At 47.0% G+C, this 19,307-nt stretch overlaps 1 protein-coding gene across 1 annotated transcript in view; it reads left to right on the top strand.

The window, feature by feature from the left end:
* The window catches only part of LOC124789669 (juvenile hormone acid O-methyltransferase-like), a 100,171-nt gene that overhangs the window by 24,514 nt on the left and 56,350 nt on the right, over window positions 1–19,307 (top strand). Inside the window, exon 2 of the mRNA XM_047257105.1 lies at window positions 6,897–7,301. Coding sequence (XP_047113061.1) covers window positions 6,910–7,301 — 392 coding nt within the window. The 5' untranslated portion in view covers window positions 6,897–6,909. The remainder of the gene's footprint in view (window positions 1–6,896; window positions 7,302–19,307) is intronic.

The raw sequence follows: 19,307 nt of genomic DNA, 5'->3' as shown, positions 1-19,307 counted from the left end.
CACCTGTGGTTACACGACAGTAACATCCCTGTAATCGACTAGCCTGCACAGAGTGCTGACCTGAATCCTATAGAACACCTTTGGGATGTTTTGGAATGCCGACTTCCTACCAGGCTTCACCGAGCGACATCTATACCACCCATGACTGAAGCTCTTCGTGAGGAAATGGCTGCCGTTCCCCAAGAAAAATTCCAGCACCTGACTGAACTTATGCCTACGAGAGTGGAAGCTGTCATCAAGGCTAATGGTGGGCCAACACCATATTGAATTCCAGCATTACCGATGGAGATCGCCACGAAGTTGTAAGAAATTTTCAGCCACGTGTCCGGATACTTTTGATCACATAGTGTACATATCCGTCTGGTAAATCAAGTCAAATCTCTAACGGTGCATGTGAACTGCAAGCATAATTTATCCCCATCTCTTTTCATCGTGGAGCAGTGATGGAGTCTTGCAATTATTGCAGCCTTGGGGCTTCTAGCTGGATTACGAAAGCGAAATTTCACTTGTGGGATCGGCATATCGTAAAAATGTTTTGTACTGGAAGCCAGTTGTACTGTGCCACCCTTTAGATACCGCTGACTGGTCAGAGATATCCCATATGAACAGGATCCAACAGTACTGAAACATGTAAGTCAAAAGCAACCTCAGACAATGTAGCTTACTCTCGGAATACTACATAAGTTGTACTGACAAGACCTTACCTACAATCAACGACGTAATCTGAGTGACTTGAAATAATCGTTTCTATTCACACAACGATATTACGTAAGATTTGATATTCAGCTTCTCACGCTATAAATCACACTATAGGTCCCTACGACATCACTATGTTCAAAGGGATGGGCACAATAACACCTTCGTGGTATAATGGAGGCTGTGGTAGCTATCTGGATGTTACACATCTGGCCATTAAAATTCCTACACATCGAAGACGACGTGCTACAGACGCGAAATTTAGCCGGCAGGAAGACGATGCTGTGATATGCAAATGATTAGCTTTTCAGAGCATTCACACAAGGTTGGTGACACCTACAACGTGCTGACATGAGGAAAGTTTCCAACCGACTTCTCATACACAAACAGCAGTTACCGGCACTGCCTGGTGAAACGTTGTTGTGATGCCTCGTGTAACGAGGAGAAATGCGTACCATCACGTTTCCGACTTTGATAAAGGTCGGATTGTAGCCTATTGCGATTGCGGTTTATCTTATCGCGACATTGCTGCTCGCGTTGGTCGAGATCCAATGACTGTTATCAGAATATGGAATCGGTGGGTTCAGGAGGGTAATACGGAACGTCGTGCTGGATCCCAACGGCCTCGAATCACTAGCAGTCGAGATGACAGGCATCTTATCCGCATACCTGTAACGGATCGTGCAGCCACGGCTCGATCCCTGAGTCAACAGATGGGGACGTTTGCAAGACAACAACCATCTGCACGAACAGTTCGACGACGTTTCCAGCAGCATAAACTATCAGCTCGGAGACCATGGCTGCGGTTACCCTTGACGCTGCATCACAGGCAGGAGCGCCTGCGATGGTGTACTCAACGACGAACCTGGGTGCACGAATGGCAAAACGTCATTTTTTCGGTTGAATCCAGGTTCTGTTTACAGCATCATGATGGTCGCATCCGTGTTTGGCGACATCGCGCTGAACGCACATTGGAAGCGTGTTTTCGTCATCGCCATAGTGGCCTATCACCCCGTGTGATGTTATAGGGTGCCATTGGTTACACGTCTCGGTCACCTCTTGTTCGCATTGACGTCACTTTGAACAGTGGACGTTACATTTCGATGTGTTACGACCCTTGGCTCTACCCTTCATTCGATCCCTGCGAAACCCTACATTTCAGCAGGATAATGCACGACCGCATGTTGCAGGTCCTGTTCGGGCCTTTCTGGATACAGAAAATGTTCAACTGCTGCCAGCACATTCTCCAGATCTCTCGCCAATTGAAAACGTCTGGTCAATGGCGGTCGAGCAACTGGCGCGTCACAATACGCCACTGACTACTCTTGATAAACTGTGGTATCGTGTTGAAGCTGCATGGGCAGCTGTACCTGTACACGCCATCCAAGCTCTGTTTGACTTAATGCCCAGGCGTATCGAAGCCATTATTACGGCCAGAGGTGGTTGTTCTGGGTACTGATTTCTCAGGATCTATGCACCCAAGTTGCGTGAAAATGTAATCACATGTCAGTTCTAGTATAATATATTTGTCCAATGAATACCCGTTTATCATCTGCATTTCTTCTTGGTGTAGCAATTTTAATGGCCAGTAGTGTACTTCGTGCCACACGGCAAAACGGTGAGCGCAGGCTACTACAGGGACGTTCTAGTGCGACAGCTACCTCGTGGCGTTAGGGAGAAACGTGCGCGTCTTGTGGTTAGCGCAACCTTATTGCACGAAAACGCTAAACCACGCAGAGCAGAATGCTTTGCGGCGGCTACTCCGGCGCTGGGGCCGCAGAGAACTGGAGCACCCCTATCGCGCTCTCCTGACTATTCGTCCTGTGACGTTTATTTCATACGAGAGGCAAGGGAACCACTACGTAGTAGGCAGTTTACTACACGATAGGACATTGCCAGTGCTACCCGACAACATATGACTCAATTCAGAGATGGTGCACCAAGTGGCGACGGAGATGGTACTTAGCACCTCCCATATCTTTGGCAGTGTGTGGTGAATGTTCCAGGGGACACTTCGATGTCGTTTGGACCGAGCTTTGTCATGTCAGCTGTATGTCTGCCGCGCAATAACCATTTTCCACAATGAAACTAGATTTGTCCTGCACACTACCGTAGTAGTAATGTGAAGCACAATGTTCGCGTATTCCACTGCGTTCAATAAGCAACGCCCCAACTTTTAAAAAAAAGCCATTAATTTACATAGACAATCGTACTTGTTGATGCTTCACATTTGATGTTTGTTCTGTGCGCCGGTGAAGTTTCGAATCGTTCTGGCAGATGGCAGAGCCGTAGTACAGCGTCAATATCGCGTCGAAATACGACTCACATTACAAGCGTGCTGCTATTGAATTCTTGTGTACAGAAAAAGAAAGCGTGGTGAACATCCTTAAACATATGTGTGCAGTGTATGGCGATGTTGCAATTGATAGGCGTACAGTTGAGCGATTGGTAAAGTAAGTTACAGCCTCAGGAAATGCACAAACAGAGCTCCATGATCAGCAACGCTCTGGACGTCCTGTCACAGCCACTGCTCCAGACATATCGAATCGTGCGGATGCCATTATCCTGCCGACCGGCGCATCAGAACTCGACTATTGTCTCTAGAGCTGTCGGTCAGCACTGGAAGTGTGTGTGTGTGTGTGTGTGTGTGTGTGTGTGTGTGTTGGGGCTTATGGGCGCTCAACGTCGAGGTCATCAGCGCCCTGACACACATTAAAAGGAACGAATGTGGACAGACCTAATAAAACTAAAGCACACACGCAAAGAAAGCAGGAAAATAAGGAAAATGCTACATAAGAAAGTAAAACGTAAGGAAAGGGAAAACGTAGCAACAAGAATGTCACAGGAAATTGTCATTGGCTGGCCACTTACATGAAATATGGGCGAGCTTTTCACACAGTGAGCAAAATAAGATCCTCACCCTAAAATCTTTGTAAAAACTTTTGACATGGCACAGAACTTTAAAACTTTAGCCACTTTCGTCCGAGTGTTGCCTAAAAGAGATGGCAGGTCCGCTGGCAAGTCAGCCGCGGCCCGCTGGTCAGAAAATAAAACGCAATCCAATAAAATGTGGCGCACAGAGACCTGGACGCCACAAGCACCACACATTGGAGGGTCCTCTCGCCGGAGCGGGAAGCCATGCGTCATAGGGCTGTGGCCTATCCAAAGCCGAGTGAGGACAACCTCGTCCCGTCGACGAGGCTGAAAGGAAGTACATCAAACAAGCGTTGTGGGCTTGACTATACGGAGCTTATTGTCCGTCACTTCCAGCCACTCACCCTCCCACCGACGCATGACTCGTGAACTCAACAGCGAGGTGAGTGCGTGCAGGGGGATAGCACACACTGTATTCTTGCACAACTGCATCAATGGGGCTTTCGTGGGCGCCTCCCCATTTTCATTCGGTCTTTCCTGTCTCAGCGGTTTTTTCGGACCCGAGTTGGTAACACACTGTCTGATCGCTTTGAGCAAGAGAACGGTGTCCCCCAGGGCAGTGTTTTAAGCGTTACCCTCTTTGCCATAGCCATCAACAGTATAACGTCTACAGTGAGGAGTCCAGTACAGTGCTCCTTATTTGTGGACGACTTTGCTGTTTTCTGTTTCTCCTCCAGTGTTGCAACCGTGAGCCGTCAGTTGCAGCTAACAGTGCGGTGGTTAGAGGAGTGGGCTGCAAAGACGGGTTTTCGGTTTTCTGCCGATAAGTGTATGTGTGTTCATTTTAATCGTTCTCGTCGTCTTTTTACTTTGCCTGCCTTGGATATGAGGGATACTGTCCTACATTTTAGAGACTCACTGCGGTTTCTGGGCCTAATTTTTTACTCCAGGTTGTCATGGCTGCCACACCTACGAGACTTGCAATCCAGAACCCTGAAGACACTGAACATCCTCAAGTGCCTCAGCCACAGGTCTTGGGGAGCGGACAGAGCGCGTCTCCTTCAGTTTTATCGGGTTCTTGTGCGTTCACGGCTGGACTACGGGTACACAGTGTATGGGTCAGCGAGGCCATCTTATTTCCGGATCCTTGACGCTGTCCACCATGCTGGGATTCGACTGGCCACGGGTGCTTATCGGACCAATCCCATACCCAGCCTCTGTGCTGAGGCTGGGGAACCGCCACTTACCATCCGGCGGCAGCTCCTGCTGGTGCGCCAGGCTTGTAAGTTTCTTGCAGCTCCAACGTCGCCTGCTCACCATATTGTTGCTCATCCACCTCTGGACCGCCTTTTTTCCCAAGTGCGTCTCCAATGATCGAGACTCTCGGATATTCAAAGAGGTGCTCACAATGGGCTCCAGGAATACTCGCAGGGGATCACAAGATTAAAAGAAACGACATTCCATCTGAGTTGTAGGAGCGTTTTGAGACCAACGGAGAGACCTCTCTATCGCGGAGCAGCGCGGGCTAGCCGGACGGTCTATGGCGTCTTGCCACGGATCGCGCTGCTCTCCCCGTCGGAGGTTCGAGTCTTCCCTCCGTCATGGGTATGTGTGTTGTCCTTAGCATAAGGTAGTTAAAGTTAGATTTAAGTGTGTAAGCCTAGGGACTAATGACCTCAGCAGTTTCGTCCCATAGGAACTTAGCACAAACTTCCAAATTTACTGTCACATATCGTTACGGTGGACGAAACTGGGTGCACCACTTTACGCCGGAAACAAAAAGGCAGTCCCTGGAGTGGCATCATCCTCATTCACCACAAAAGAAGAACTTCAAGGCAACCCCCTCTGCCGGAAAAGTCGCGGTGACAGTCTTCTGGGATTGTGATGGCGTCATTCTCGTGGTTGTGATGCCAAGAGGGTCAACCATCAATTCAGAGGCATACGTGAAGACGTAAACTCAAGAACCGTTTCTGACGTGTTCGATCGAACAAGAATCCAGCAGGAATCTTACTCCAGCATGATAATGCACGCCCATACACAAGTCTGAGGACCCGGGAACACATCGCCAAAATAGGTTGGACATAACTGCCTCATCCACACCACAATCCAGACCTGGCAACCGCGGACTTCCATCTCTTTGGTTCGCTTAAAGATTCTTTACAGGGAACACACTTTGAAGATGACGAGAGTGCCAGTCATGCAGCAGAGAATAAGCTCTCTTCCACAATGTTGGCGTATGGACATAGAACGTGATGGAGACTACGTAGAAAAATGGAACATGAACAAGACATGTTGATCTATATTTCGCCAAATTCTGATTCTTAACAGTAAATATGTTCTGAAAATAAAATGTGGGGCATTACATATTGAACGACCCTCGTAATTCCCATTTCGTCTTTCTTCTGTATACTTTTGCATTTTCCTGCCGCGTTGGGACCTTCAAGGCAAACAATAGTTGCACCGAGTTGGACCCCAATCCTTTTTTAACTTCTCTGATGACCCAGGAACGAGACCGCTGTAGTTGGCTCTGGAGACATTGTCAAGAAATGGAAATGGCTCCAAGCACTACGGGACTTAACATCCGAGGTCATCAGTCCCCTAGACTTAGAACTACTTAAACCTAACTAACCTAAGGACATCACACACTTCCAAGCCCGAGGCAGGATTCGAACCTTGCGACCGTAGCAGCAGCGCGGTTCCGGACCGAAGCGCCTAGAACCTCTCGGCCACAGCTGTCGGCCATTCTCAAGAACGTTAGCTATCCAAACACTAACCAGTTCTTGCATACATCAATAAACTCCGCGCTGTTGCCAAGCATAATCCACTAACTCCCGCTGTACCTATCCACACTCTCGCAGAGATTTTTTTTCCGCCATTTGTCATGGATCTTTCCTTCCTGTGCCCTAAACCGTTGCGCTTTAAAAGCTTTCTCTCTACAATTTCGTAACTGATACCACATCAACGAGTGTACGCACATGGCTTGTGGACAGCATCACAGACCCACATCATGGAATCCTTGATAACAGCTACCTCTGTATGCATAGATGACAGTAGAACTTCTATGATGATCGCTCTGGAAGTGTAGACGTCCAAAGGATTCATAATTCTCAAAAAAATTGCTCCTGATCCAGTGCCTAAAAAAATATTGTGAAGGAACTGAGGCACCATATTTCGCAAGTCTTAAGAGCTTCGGCAGTACCCCACTGTATTCTGTTTCTCATACATGGCGCACTCCAGATGCCAGCTGGCGATCGTGTCAGTATGAACGGAACTAGTGCTGTGCGCTCATCCAGAATAACACCCAAGTCTGTTTCTTCCTTCTCCAGGTAACCCTCTGACATGACCGACGCGGAGCAGTACGTGTCGGCGAGCGCCGGGCAGTGCCAGTTCGCAGCCCAGGTGCTGGACCAGCTCTGCTCCAGCCTGGACTGGTCCCACCGGCTGGAGCGTCCAGAGTCCAGCAGCCTCCCTGTGCTGGATGTGGGCTGCGGCCCTGGAGACACCACGGTGCTGGAGCTGCTGCCACGCCTGCCCTTCGGCGTCCGCGTCGTCGCCGCGGATTCTTCCCCTGACATGCTGCGCAAAGCCGCTTCGAGGTTCCCCGAGTCAACAGTCGACTTCCAGCTTCTCGACATCGGCACGCCGCACCTCCGGGAGTTCGAGGTGTGGCGACTGGGGCCCTACTCCAAGGTCTTCTCATTCTTCTGCCTGCACTGGGTGCCAGATCAGAGGTACGCATCTACACACTGAGGTGACAGGTGTCATCGGATACCTCTTAATATCGTGCCGGAGCTCCTTTTCCCTGGCGTAGTGCAGCAACTCCACGTGACATGACGTCTAAAAAGCTCGCGCTATTCGTCCACGAGACTCAGAGTGCCACAGACACGGGTTCACAGGTAGTTGCTGTGTTTCTTGACTTGCGCAAGGCGTTCGATACAGTTCCCCACAGTCGTTTAATGAACAAAGTAAGAGCATATGGACTATCAGACCAGTTGTGTGATTGGATTGAGGAGTTCCTAGATAACAGAACGCAGCATGCCATTCTCAATGGAGAGAAGTCTTCCGAAGTAAGAGTGGTTTCAGGTGTGCCGCAGGGGAGTATCGTAGGACCGTTGCTATTCACGATATACATAAATGACCTTGTGGATGACATCGGAAGTTCACTGAGGCTTTTTGCGGATGATGCTGTGGTATATCGAGAGGTTATAGTATGAAGGCTTTCACGACCGGATGAAATATCTTCTGGTAAACCTTGCGGGATGTAAGGTCGTGGTCCATGAAACTCTTCAGCTCCTAACGTTTCGTCCAGTGCTTCGCTGGACATCTTCAGAGGGGTGTTTCTCCTCCGGTGAGTCTTGCCGACTGTCAGTCGGCAAGACTCACCGGAGGAGAAACACCCCTCTGAAGATGTCCAGCGAAGCACTGGACGAAACGTTAGGAGCTGAAGAGTTTCATGGACCACGACCTTACATCCCGCAAGGTTTACCAGAAGATATATCGAGAGGTTGTAACGATGGAAAATTGTACTGAAATGCAGGAGGATCTGCAGCGAATTGACGCATGGTTCAGGGAATGGCAATTGAATCTCAATGTAGACAAGTGTAATGTGCTGCGAATGCATAGAAAGAAATATTCCTTATCATTTAGCTACAATATAGCAGGTGAGCAACTGGAAGCAGTTAATTCCATAATTTATCTGGGAGTACTCATTAGAAGTGATTTAAAATGGAATGATCATATCAAGTTGATCGTCGGCAAAGCAGATGCCAGACTGACATTCATTGGAAGAATCCTAAGGAAATGCAATCCGAAAACAAAGGAAGTAGGTTACAGTTCGCCCACTGCTTGAAATGCTCAGCAGTGTGGGATCCGTACCAGATAGGGTTGATAGAAGAGATAGAGAAGATCCAACGGAAAGCAGCGCGCTTCGTTACAGGATCATTTAGTAATCGCGAAAGCGTTACGGAGATGATAGATAAACTCAAGTGGAAGACTCTGTAGGAGAGATGCTCAGTAGCTCGGTACAGGATTTTGTTGAAGTTTCGAGAACATACCTTCACCGAGGAGTCAAGCAGTATATTGCTCCCTCCTACGTATATCTCGCGAAGAGACCATGAGGATAAAATCAGAGAGATTGGAGCCCACACAGAGGCATACCGACAATCCTTCTTTCCACGAACAATACGAGACTGGAATAGAAGGGAGAACCGATAGAGGTACTCAAGGTACCCTCCGCTACACACCGTCGGGTGGCTTGCGGAGTATGGATGTAGATGTAGATGTAGAAGTCGCTGGAAGTATCCTTCAGAAATGTCGAGTCATGCTGCATCCATAGCTGTCCGTAATTACGAAAGTGTTGCCGGTGCAGGATGTTGTGCACAAACTGACCTCTCGATTGCGTTCCGTAAATCTTCAATGCGATTCATGTTGGACGATCTGTGGAAGACAAATCGTTCGCTCGAATTGTCCAGAATGTCCTTCAAACTAACCACAAACACTCGTGACCTGGTGACTTGACATCCTTATTTGGGAACGTGAATTGCCGAACATAACCGTTTCCAGTCAATGATCGGTTCAGTTGGACCGTAGGACACTGTCCATTTGATGTAAACATAGCCCACACCATCATGAAGCCACTACCAACTTGCACAGTGCCTTGTTTACAACTTGAGTCCTTGGTTTCGTGGAGTCTGCGTCACGCTCGAACACTACCATCTGTTCTGATCAACTGAAATCGGGACTCATCTGACCAGGCCACGGTTTTCTACTTGTCTAGGCTCCAACCAATCTGGTGACGGACCCAGGAGAGGCATTGCAGGCGATGTCGTACTGTCAGCAAAGGCACTGCTGCCATAGCCCAGTAACGCTAAATTTCGCCACATTGTCCTAACGGATATGCTTGTCTTACGTCCCACAGTGCTTTCTGCAGCAGTTTCACGATGTGTTGTTTTTCTGTTAGGACTGACAAGTATATGTAGACGCCATGGCTCTCGGTCGTTACCTGAAAGTCGTCGGCCACTACGTTGTCCGTGGTGAGAATTATGCCTGAAATTTCGTATCTTCGGCACACACTTAAAGCTGTGGATCTCGGAATACTGAATTCTCTAACGATCTCCAGAGTGGAATGTCCTGTGCGTCTAGCTCCAACTACCATTCCCGTCATGCGCCCATAATCTTGTGAGAAACCTTTTCACACGAATCACCTGAGTAGAAATGGCAGCTATATAAGACAAAAAGTGCTTGGTGCAGTTGTTAGATCGGTTGCTGCTACTACAATGGTAGGTTATCAAGATTTAAATGAGTTTGAAAGTGATGTCATAGTCGGCGCACGAGCGACAGAACACAGCATCTCCGAGGAAGCGATGGAGTGGGGATTTTCCCGTACGACCATTTCACGAGTGTACAGCAAACGTCAGGAATCCGATAAAACATCAAATCTCCGACATCACTGCGGCCGCAAAAAGATCCTGCAAGAACGGTACCAACGACGACTGAAGAGAATCGTTCAACGTGACAGAAGTGCAACCCTTCTGCAGATTGCTTCAGGTATCAATGCTGGGCCATCAACAAGTATCAGCGTGTGAACCATTTGTTGTGTGCATAGTTCCGCGTAGTCAGCGAGTACACAACTTTCCCACTAGAGCGCGCCCCGCTAAGCACAACAGCGCAGGCGCAGCGCTCATCCATCTCCACACTACGAGATGGCGCTGCCATAGAGACGGACCAAATTCTGCTTCCGCTGATCCGCGTATTAATAAGTAACGCAGCCAATGAGATTGCTGCTTACGTAGAACCTTTTCTGCTCACAGATCACACTCACGCAGTGATACATGAACACGCAAGGTATTATAACGAGTGTACAGACCTCTGATTAGTCAGTCTGCATTTGTCTGTACCAGTCTGCATTTGTCTGTACCAGTCTGTAGTCAAGTTTCGGTCTGCATCTAATAAGATTACCGTATTCCTGTACATAGCCATGAAGATAAATGTTTAGACACTTTTGCCAAGTATCAGAGATATATATGTGAGAATAAGATTAACGTACCAATACCAAAGGAACTTCAGATTGTCAATTGTAAATAGCATCCAGAACCAAGTTAAGTAATTTTTATGCTTGTTATTATTTTAATAAATGTGTGTGAAAATTAATCAAGTTCTGTTTAAAGTTGGTCACGGTCAATTTGCTACTCTAAGCATGCAAGTGCCATTTCTATCGTCTGACCTAACGGCAGAAGATAAACACGCCACAATAAGACCACGAGACATATTGCTGACACTCGCCTACTTCGTTAGAGCGACAAGTCAAATAATTTGATGGTGTGTGTACCGAAGGTCTTACAGTACGCTCACCACACCATTCAACGAAACATCATCGATATGGGCTTTCCCAGCCGAAGGCCCACTCGCATACCCTTGAAAACTGCACGACACAAAACTTTATGCCTCGCCTGGGCCTGTCAACACCGACATCAGACTGTTGACGACTGGAAACATGTTGTCTGATTGGACGAGTCTCGTTTAAAATTGTGCCGAGCGGATGGACGTATTCGAGTATGGAGACAACCTCATGAATCCATGGACCCTGCATACCAGCAGGGGACTATACAAGCTAGTGGAGGCTATGTAATGGTGTGGGGCGTGTGCAGTTGGAGTGATATGGGACCCCTAATACGTCTAGATAAGACTCTGACAGGTGACACGTAGGTAAGCATCCTGTCTAATCACCTGCATCCATTCGTATCCATCGCGCATTCCCACGGAGTTGGGCAATTCCAGCAGGACAATGCGACACCCCACACGCCTAGAACTGCTACAGAGTGGCTCCAGGAACACTGTTTTGAGTTTAAACACTTCCGCTCTCCACCAAACTTCCCAGACAGGAACTTTACTGAGCATATCTGGGATGCCTTTCTACGTGCTGTTCAGAAAAGAACTCCACCCCTTCGTACAGTTACTGGTTTATGGACAGCCCTGCAGGATTCGTGGTGTTAGTTCCCTCCAGCACTACTTATTAGTCGAGTCGTTGTCACGTCGCGTTGCGGCGCTTCTGCGTGCTCACGGGGGCCCTACACGATATTAGGCGGGTGTACCAGGTTTCTTTGGCTCTTCAGAGTATATCTTGTGCAAGCGATGCTAACGCCATCTGTGTACATTCATGTAGCTATCCCATGACATTTGCCACCTCACTGTATTACTAAGTGGCTAACCTGTTTAATGATTCAGGATGTTAATAGTTTGCCGGCCGGGATGGCCGAGCGGTTCTAGGCGCTACAGTCTGAAACCGCGCGACCGCTACGGTCGCAGGTTAGAATCCTGCCTCGGGCATGGATGTGTGTGAACCATTTGAACCATGTTAATAGTTTCCGGGGTCAACAGTATTCCATGATTGAAACTGTGGTTAAGTTTATATGAAAATACAGAATCGGGAAAGAAAGGGAAGGGATGGATGGGGATTCGTGACTTCCAGCCGGACAGGGCATTGTGGTAATGCAATACCAAATGCTGAAAATATTGTGTAGGACAGTTACCACAATGCCCTCTGCAGCGGGAAGTCACGAATACCCACCCATCCCTTCCCTTTCTTCCCCTGTTATCCATTTTCATATAAATTTACCATAACTTCAAACATTTAAGAAATTTTTCCTCTTTGACCCCCCTTTCCCCTATACAAAATGAAAGTATATAAGTTAATCGCTTACTACATTTTGATGTTCATGAAGTAAAATTTGTGCATGAGGCATGATGTTTTAATTTATTAGTTCTTATCTTATAACTCTATTAGGGGAAGATTTTGTATACGGTATCCACATATATTACTGAATGTGCCTACAAAACTGAATCATTGTATGACACACACTTCAGCAGATGTGAGATCATAAATACTGAGATGCGTTAAAAACTAGCTCTCGTTTAAAACGGAGCGCAATTTATCCAGACTAGACTCACTTAGCGTTTGGTAATGAGAGCACTTAGTGCCTTCCAACAAAATTTAAACATACAATAATTTCAGACGTTTTCGAAGCTTCTTCTCCCTTACACCTGTAACTTCAAATTTTTAACACATTAACTCATAAAGTAAAGTAATCGGAAATTTAAACCAGTTTTATACATGGTAGTTTGATTCTTCAATGACTCTGAGGCTTACTGGTTGTAACTACCACTCGCGAGAACCAAGTCGGCACTCGATGCGGTAGCCGATGGCAACGACAATGAACGCGTTTCATATTTACTGTCGATCCCATCAGTCACCACTCTGACGACGTGGTTTGCGCGAACAGTGCAAGGTTTAGACAAAATAAGTGAACATCAGGCTAACACGGTGCAGAGTCGTCTTTGGCTTTCACAGTAAAGTGAATGTTGCTGGAATATGCACATAGATCCTGAATGTCTTTCAATACCGATTTACTACATTCATCATAGACAAACTTTGCCAGCTATTGAGAGGTGCTGCTGGACTATAATGGGTCCTTAGTTCTTATTCCGATACAGTTTATAAATGTGCTTGTGGAGGCGAGAATAGACTTTTATTTCTTTTTCCAAATTACTTACATTCCTCTATACGAGGGGCGGTCGGAAAGTTTCTAGCCCGAGATAGTTACCGTAATGTCTCGCATAAACAGCACCACCTACTTTTACGGTGACCCTTCGTGGGTATGCAAGTCAAATTTCGCGGCTCCAGCCTCGTAGTTTTTGCCGCTAGGATGCGTTGTATACCGTAGTGTAAGCAAAATGGCGAATATCGAGAGAGTCAAGAACCATGATATAATTGAATATCTTCATTTGAAGGGAATAACACGCAAGGAAATTTCGGAGGACATGCGGAATACACTTGAGGACAGTGTTAAGTCTTATGCAACAGTAAAAAACTGGGTGTCCGACTTCAAACGTGGAAGAACGAGTGTGGAAGATGCGCCAAGGAACGGAAGGCCTGTCACCGTTGCCACTGATGTATCAGTGACTGCAATTCACGATACGATTTTTCAGGATCGTCTAACAACGTTGCATCACATTGAAACCACATTCGGAATCTCCCATGGGCGTGCTCATGACATTGTTGTTGGTATTTTGGGAATGTGTAAAGTTTCATCTCGGTACGTTCCGAAAGACTCGAAAGCAGATCAGAGAAGGCAGCGTGTGCTGTGTTGTGAAGAAATACTCCTCCAATTTGAAGCGGATGAAGACGGCTTTCTTGCAAGGTATGTGACAATGGACGAAACTTGGGCTCCCCTCTTTGACCCTGCGACAAAACAATAGTCACAACAATGGAAACATCCTTCATCCCCTTCCCGAAAGAAGTTGCGGGTGCAAAAATCAGCCGGTAAGGTGATGGTACCGGTCTTCTGGGTTGCAGAAGGGGTAATTATGGTGGATTACTTGGAAAAGGGCGTAACTACCAATGCATCGTACTATTGTACCCTCCTGCCCCGTTTGACAGAAGAGATAAAGAAAAAAAGTCGCGGAAAATTGGCGCGCGGTGTTCTTTTGCATCAGGACAACACACTGGCGAACAAACCCTCGCAGCGCTGGAAACTGCGTGATTGCGGGTTCGAATTGTTATGTCATCCGCCATTTTCTCCAGACTTTGGTCTATCAGATTTTTTTCTTTTCCCAAACCTAAAGAAAAAGACCTCAAAGGACGACGATTTGACAGTGGTGATGCAGTGATTGATGCTGTGAACACATTTTCGGACTCAAAATCGAAGACCTTTTAGCTGAATGGTTTCCAGAAGTTAAGTGAGCGGGCCCGCGAGTATATTAGTGTACGCGTGTAGTATACTGAAAAATAAACTGGTGTTATGAAATTTCTGTCATTTTTTATTTGTTAGGTTAGAAACATTACGACACCTCTCACCCCCCCCCCCCCCCCCCCTCGTATACTGTTGTGCAAAACTTCAGCACTAAAATAATCTTCGCATGACGCGTCACTGGCAATCTACATAGCTCGATGAAACTTAGAGCACACATAGAAAGAAATTACTGAACAGGATGTAAAGAACCGGGAAGAAACACGCGGCGAGATACAACAGAAAAGCATTTCTTCATAGACACTCGTAGAGATTAATAGGACGCAAGTGCGAAATATACAAAGTACACAAGACAGTATTTAAAGCGTACTCGCGCGAAAGTGACTGCGAGAAAGCAGCATTATCGCTGACGCTTCCTCTATTCCTTGAACTAGGAGAGCTTTGCTTCGATGTTAACTATTGTGAAAAGATATAGCCTAGCTTCTGATCTTAATGAGTATGGACGAATTTATTACGGCTTAAGAGAGAAGGTATTGTTGCGAGACCGCCATCTTTAATTGGAAGGCATTTTCTGATTTTGTGCGAGAATAATAAGCCAATAAAACAATTTGTCGGCAGCATAAACAAGGTGTGTATTGCGTAAATTATTCTCCATCTTATGATTTCACATTTTCAAATATTTGTGCATGCCTACGAGACATTTCTTTGGACTGTGGAAGCTCAAACCTGCAAATTCTACGTGTAAAGACTCTTGAACAAATCCACTTCGACGGACAGGCTTCCATAGAAAGGAGAATTGGACCGTAGTTAACGTAGACAAAGATTCCTACAGATTCAGCACACAGTTCGACGACTGGCAGAGACATCGAGTACCGCTTACAGTCGGCGTGCAGTGGCAGATCTCTAGTCTACTGTGGACAATCCCCTGAACATGAACGTCGTCTAGTGAAATCTGTTTGGTTATTTATTCATTTCGATGACCTAAACGCTTTTCTTAGAGAGACTGAATACTAAAGAACTAATTCCTTGAATCATTAACAATAATAATAAAATAAGATCAGTAATTAAATGAATAATAATAATAATAGCACTTCACCGAGGTTTCTTTTTGTCTCTGAAAGGAAATTTTCAACACAGATCTTCATACAATAACTGGGTTCAGGGTGAAATAATGATTCCTCTCATGAATCATTCCACCTGAGTAAAATTATAATAATTTTTAGTTGATATGTCATTGCCAGGAGATCTTATGGATAGTCTGGCTGCCTGTAATCACTGTTGCTCAATTAGCACCACCCAGGAGTCACGTATAGGGCATATAATTGGAACCCAAAATATCTTGGCGTCATCCTGGATCGTACACTATGCTTCAGACAACACCTTCTTAACTTAGCTCAGAAGTTGAGGACTCGAAACAACATCCTCCATAAGCTATGCGGAACTACCTGGGGATCTTCAGCAACCACCCTGCGATCTTCAGCTCTGGGCTTGGTGTACTCAAGTGCTGAGTATTGTGCACCTGTTTGGACGAACAGTCATCATACAAGGCTTGTTGATACCCAGCTGAATACGACAATGCGCATAATATCTGGCGCGATCAGATCTACTCCAGTTCATTGGCATCCACTGTTAACCGCATAATGCCTCCTGATCTACACTGATGTGCTGCCCTTATGAGAGAATTCCACAAGATCTCCAGGAATTCTAAGGTGCCCGTACATAGCGACCTGCCACTTCTAAATCGTAAGAGACTGAAATCACGCCATCCAACTCTGTGCTACGCTGCTGACATAGTTGCTAAGGATTTAAAACCTCTTGAAGAATGGAAATGTCGGTGGGAAGCAGTGACAGATGTGCACCTGCATAACATCTTCTCAGGTGCTAAACTTCCAAGTGAATTCGACCTACCACGCAAGACCTGGACTACTCTCAACAGAATCCGTACCAGCCATGGGCGATGCAGGGATGCTCTCTTTAAGTGGAAGAAGCTGCGTGATCCAGCTTGTGACTGCGGGGCTCCATACCAGACTGTTCACCACATTGTCAGTGAATGCAGGATTCGTGCCTATCACGGCGCCAAAGAGGACTTCTGCTAGCAACTCCAGATGCAGTGCGCTGGATTGAAGGACTGGATATTCAGTTGTAAAGACAAACTCAAGTTTCTTGTGTGTCAATATGTACATATGTATATGTAATTTAATTTCATGATATGTCTATATTAGGCATACGCTAAATAATAAATATAATAATATATCTTTCACGTGAGAGGGAGTTACACACTGAAGTCACTGCGATTTGTTATGGTTCCCTGGACTTCACAAAAGGCGGGACACAATTTTTAAAAGGCTGTGTGATCGCCACAGGTGGCAACTGCAGCGTGCTCCCATGCTGGTCACGAGGTTGGTTAGCAGTTCCTGTGGTAGGGCGATCCATTCCCCCAACTGCTGGGTGGTCTTTGGTGCCTGTGGACGTGCTGCAACCCGTCTCTCCAACTCATTCGACACGTGCTCGATGGGATTTGAGTCGGTGGAACGGGCGGGCCGGTTCATTCGCCGAATATCTTTCCCGAGAGCTCCTTGACGTGCTGTGTTGGAGCCGGTAGCGCACTGCCATCCATAAAAATAAAGTCATGGCGGAATGCACCCCCCCCCCCCCCCCGAAAACGCGCATGAGGAAGGAGTACAGTGTAACAATAACGTTGATTTCTTGCGGTGTTCAAAGATTCGTAGGTCAGTACGCCCGTACGACATTATGCTTCTTGAAAGACTGCAACTCAAGGAGGCTTGCGTCCTATCATTTTTAATTAAATCAGTCATCAGTACATACGAGTCTAACGCAGGATTATCGAAATATGAAGGCAGAAGGACAATATGATATTTAATAAAGTGGTCGAAGGTGGTGGTAAAGCGCTTAGTTTTCGTGGGTCATTAGAAGTGACGGCTCTTTCTCTCTGTCGAGTAATTTTGAGAACTGTTTGTATTGGCACCGTGCAGGGACAAACACGCTGCTCGGAGAGTGCCTGTGTTAGCAGGCTGCAGTTCTGGGCAGGCGGAAACGAGGAGACGCTGGTACAGCTGCAGAGTAGGAGGGGGGGGGGGGGGGGCAGTGCGGGAACCGGTCGCTGTTTTCGCATCACGGGGCGGCTAACACAAAACCCCACCATGGCGCATTTTTCCCATTGCCGCACGCCTTTTGTTTTTTTACGTCTTTCAGGCCATGGCGCACGACGAGCCGGCGACCATGAAATTGATTTCTGTGAGCAGAAAAAATGTCATAAGAATTTCCACGTGTTTCCGGGGCGGCCTTATAATCAACTTTCTTTGAGACAAGTGTACCTGATCGCCTTGTACAATGTATCTCCTCAGAGTCCGAAATAGCACCGCACTTCTGGGTGCTAGACGCAGTGCCGCCAGCACACTCGAGTGTTTTTGAGAGCTCTTTAGTTTTTCCCACGCCAAGCGGTTTCCTCTGTGCGCAAAAAAAAAGCATCGTGATAGCAAATGAGGCGATGACGTCAGTAGACGTACCGTGGGCGACTGTAACTTTAGGCGGCAAGCCTCTCTCTTGAGGTAAATGCTTTCTCCTCCTCACGGAGGCAGGCTGCGTGTTGGAATATGTTTATCCGATTAGCGAAGAGTGTGCCTGTCGCACGTCAGTCGGTAGTGAGCATTTTCTGTGGTACTTACTCGTGGAGCGTATTTTGGGTGAGTAGCTTTTCCGGGATAATTTTGAGGGGAGTTCGTTTCGGAGATGGGAGAGAGGATGGAAATAGCAGAGATCGCGGTGGAGTCCGTCGTTCGAGACCACCCAATGCCACACTAGTCTCACAGTTTCAGATTTGGGGTGGCGAGCACGGAACTGTTCACGGGAGACAGTAGTATATGGTGATCATCTATGTTGCCTCGCACGCGAGGAAGTTTCCAGATTTTGCATCACTCTCCAAAGCTGGTTCTTTCGATCTACAGCAGCAGTAGCCATTTGTTTAATTTATGTACCCTACTCTTACAGTTTAGTGCTTTGCACTTGCTGTTACTCAATGTGGAACCAATCAGACAGCATTAACGTTGGTGCTAAAAATAGGGAAAGCGTCATACAGAGAATTCCATCCCTTCATGCCAACTTGGTCAACCTCATTAGTGCTTATAAAATTTTGATATATACACTGAAGAGCCAAAGAAACTGTACACCTGCCTAACATCGTGTAGAGCCACCGCGAGCACGCAGAAGTGCTGCAACACGACGTGGCATGGACTCGACTAATGTCTGTACTGAAGGGAACTGACGCCACGAATCCTGCAGGGCTGACCATAAATCCGTAAGACTACGAGGGACTGGAGATCCCTTCTGAACAGTATGTTGCAAGGCATCCCTCATATCTCAATCATGTTCATGCCTGGTGAGTTTGGTGGTCAGCGGAAGTGTTTAAACTGAGAACAGTGTCCCTGGAGCCACTCTGTACCAATTCTGTACGTGTGGAGTGTGGCATTGTCCTGCTGGAATTGCCCAAGACCGTCGAAAAGCACAGTGGACACGAATGGATGCAGGTGATCAGACAGGATGCTCACGTACGTGCCACCTGTCATAGTCGTATCTAGACGTATAACGAGTCCCATATCGCTTGAACTCCACACGCCCTACAAGATTACAGAGCCTCCACCACCTTGAACAGTCCCTTGCTGATATGCAAGGTCCTTGGATTCATGAGATCGTCTCTGTACACGTACACATCCATCCGGTCGGTTCAATTTGAAACGAGACTCGACCGATCAGCAAACATGTTTCCAGTCATCAACAGTCCAATGTCAGTGTTGACGAGCCCAGACGAGGCGTAAAGCTTTGTGTCGTGCAGTCATCAAGGGTACACGACTGGACCTTCGGCTCCAAATGCCCATACCGATGGTGTTTCGTTGAATGGTTCACACGCTGACACTTATTGATGGCCCAACATTGAAATCTGCAGCAATTTGCGGAAGGGTTGTACTTTCGTCACGT

This window comes from Schistocerca piceifrons, chromosome 3 (genome assembly GCF_021461385.2).
Source record: "Schistocerca piceifrons isolate TAMUIC-IGC-003096 chromosome 3, iqSchPice1.1, whole genome shotgun sequence".
Lineage (NCBI taxonomy): Eukaryota > Metazoa > Arthropoda > Insecta > Orthoptera > Acrididae > Schistocerca > Schistocerca piceifrons.
The sequence above is the reverse complement of the archived record's forward strand: the minus strand, read 5'-3'. Positions and strand labels throughout refer to the sequence as shown.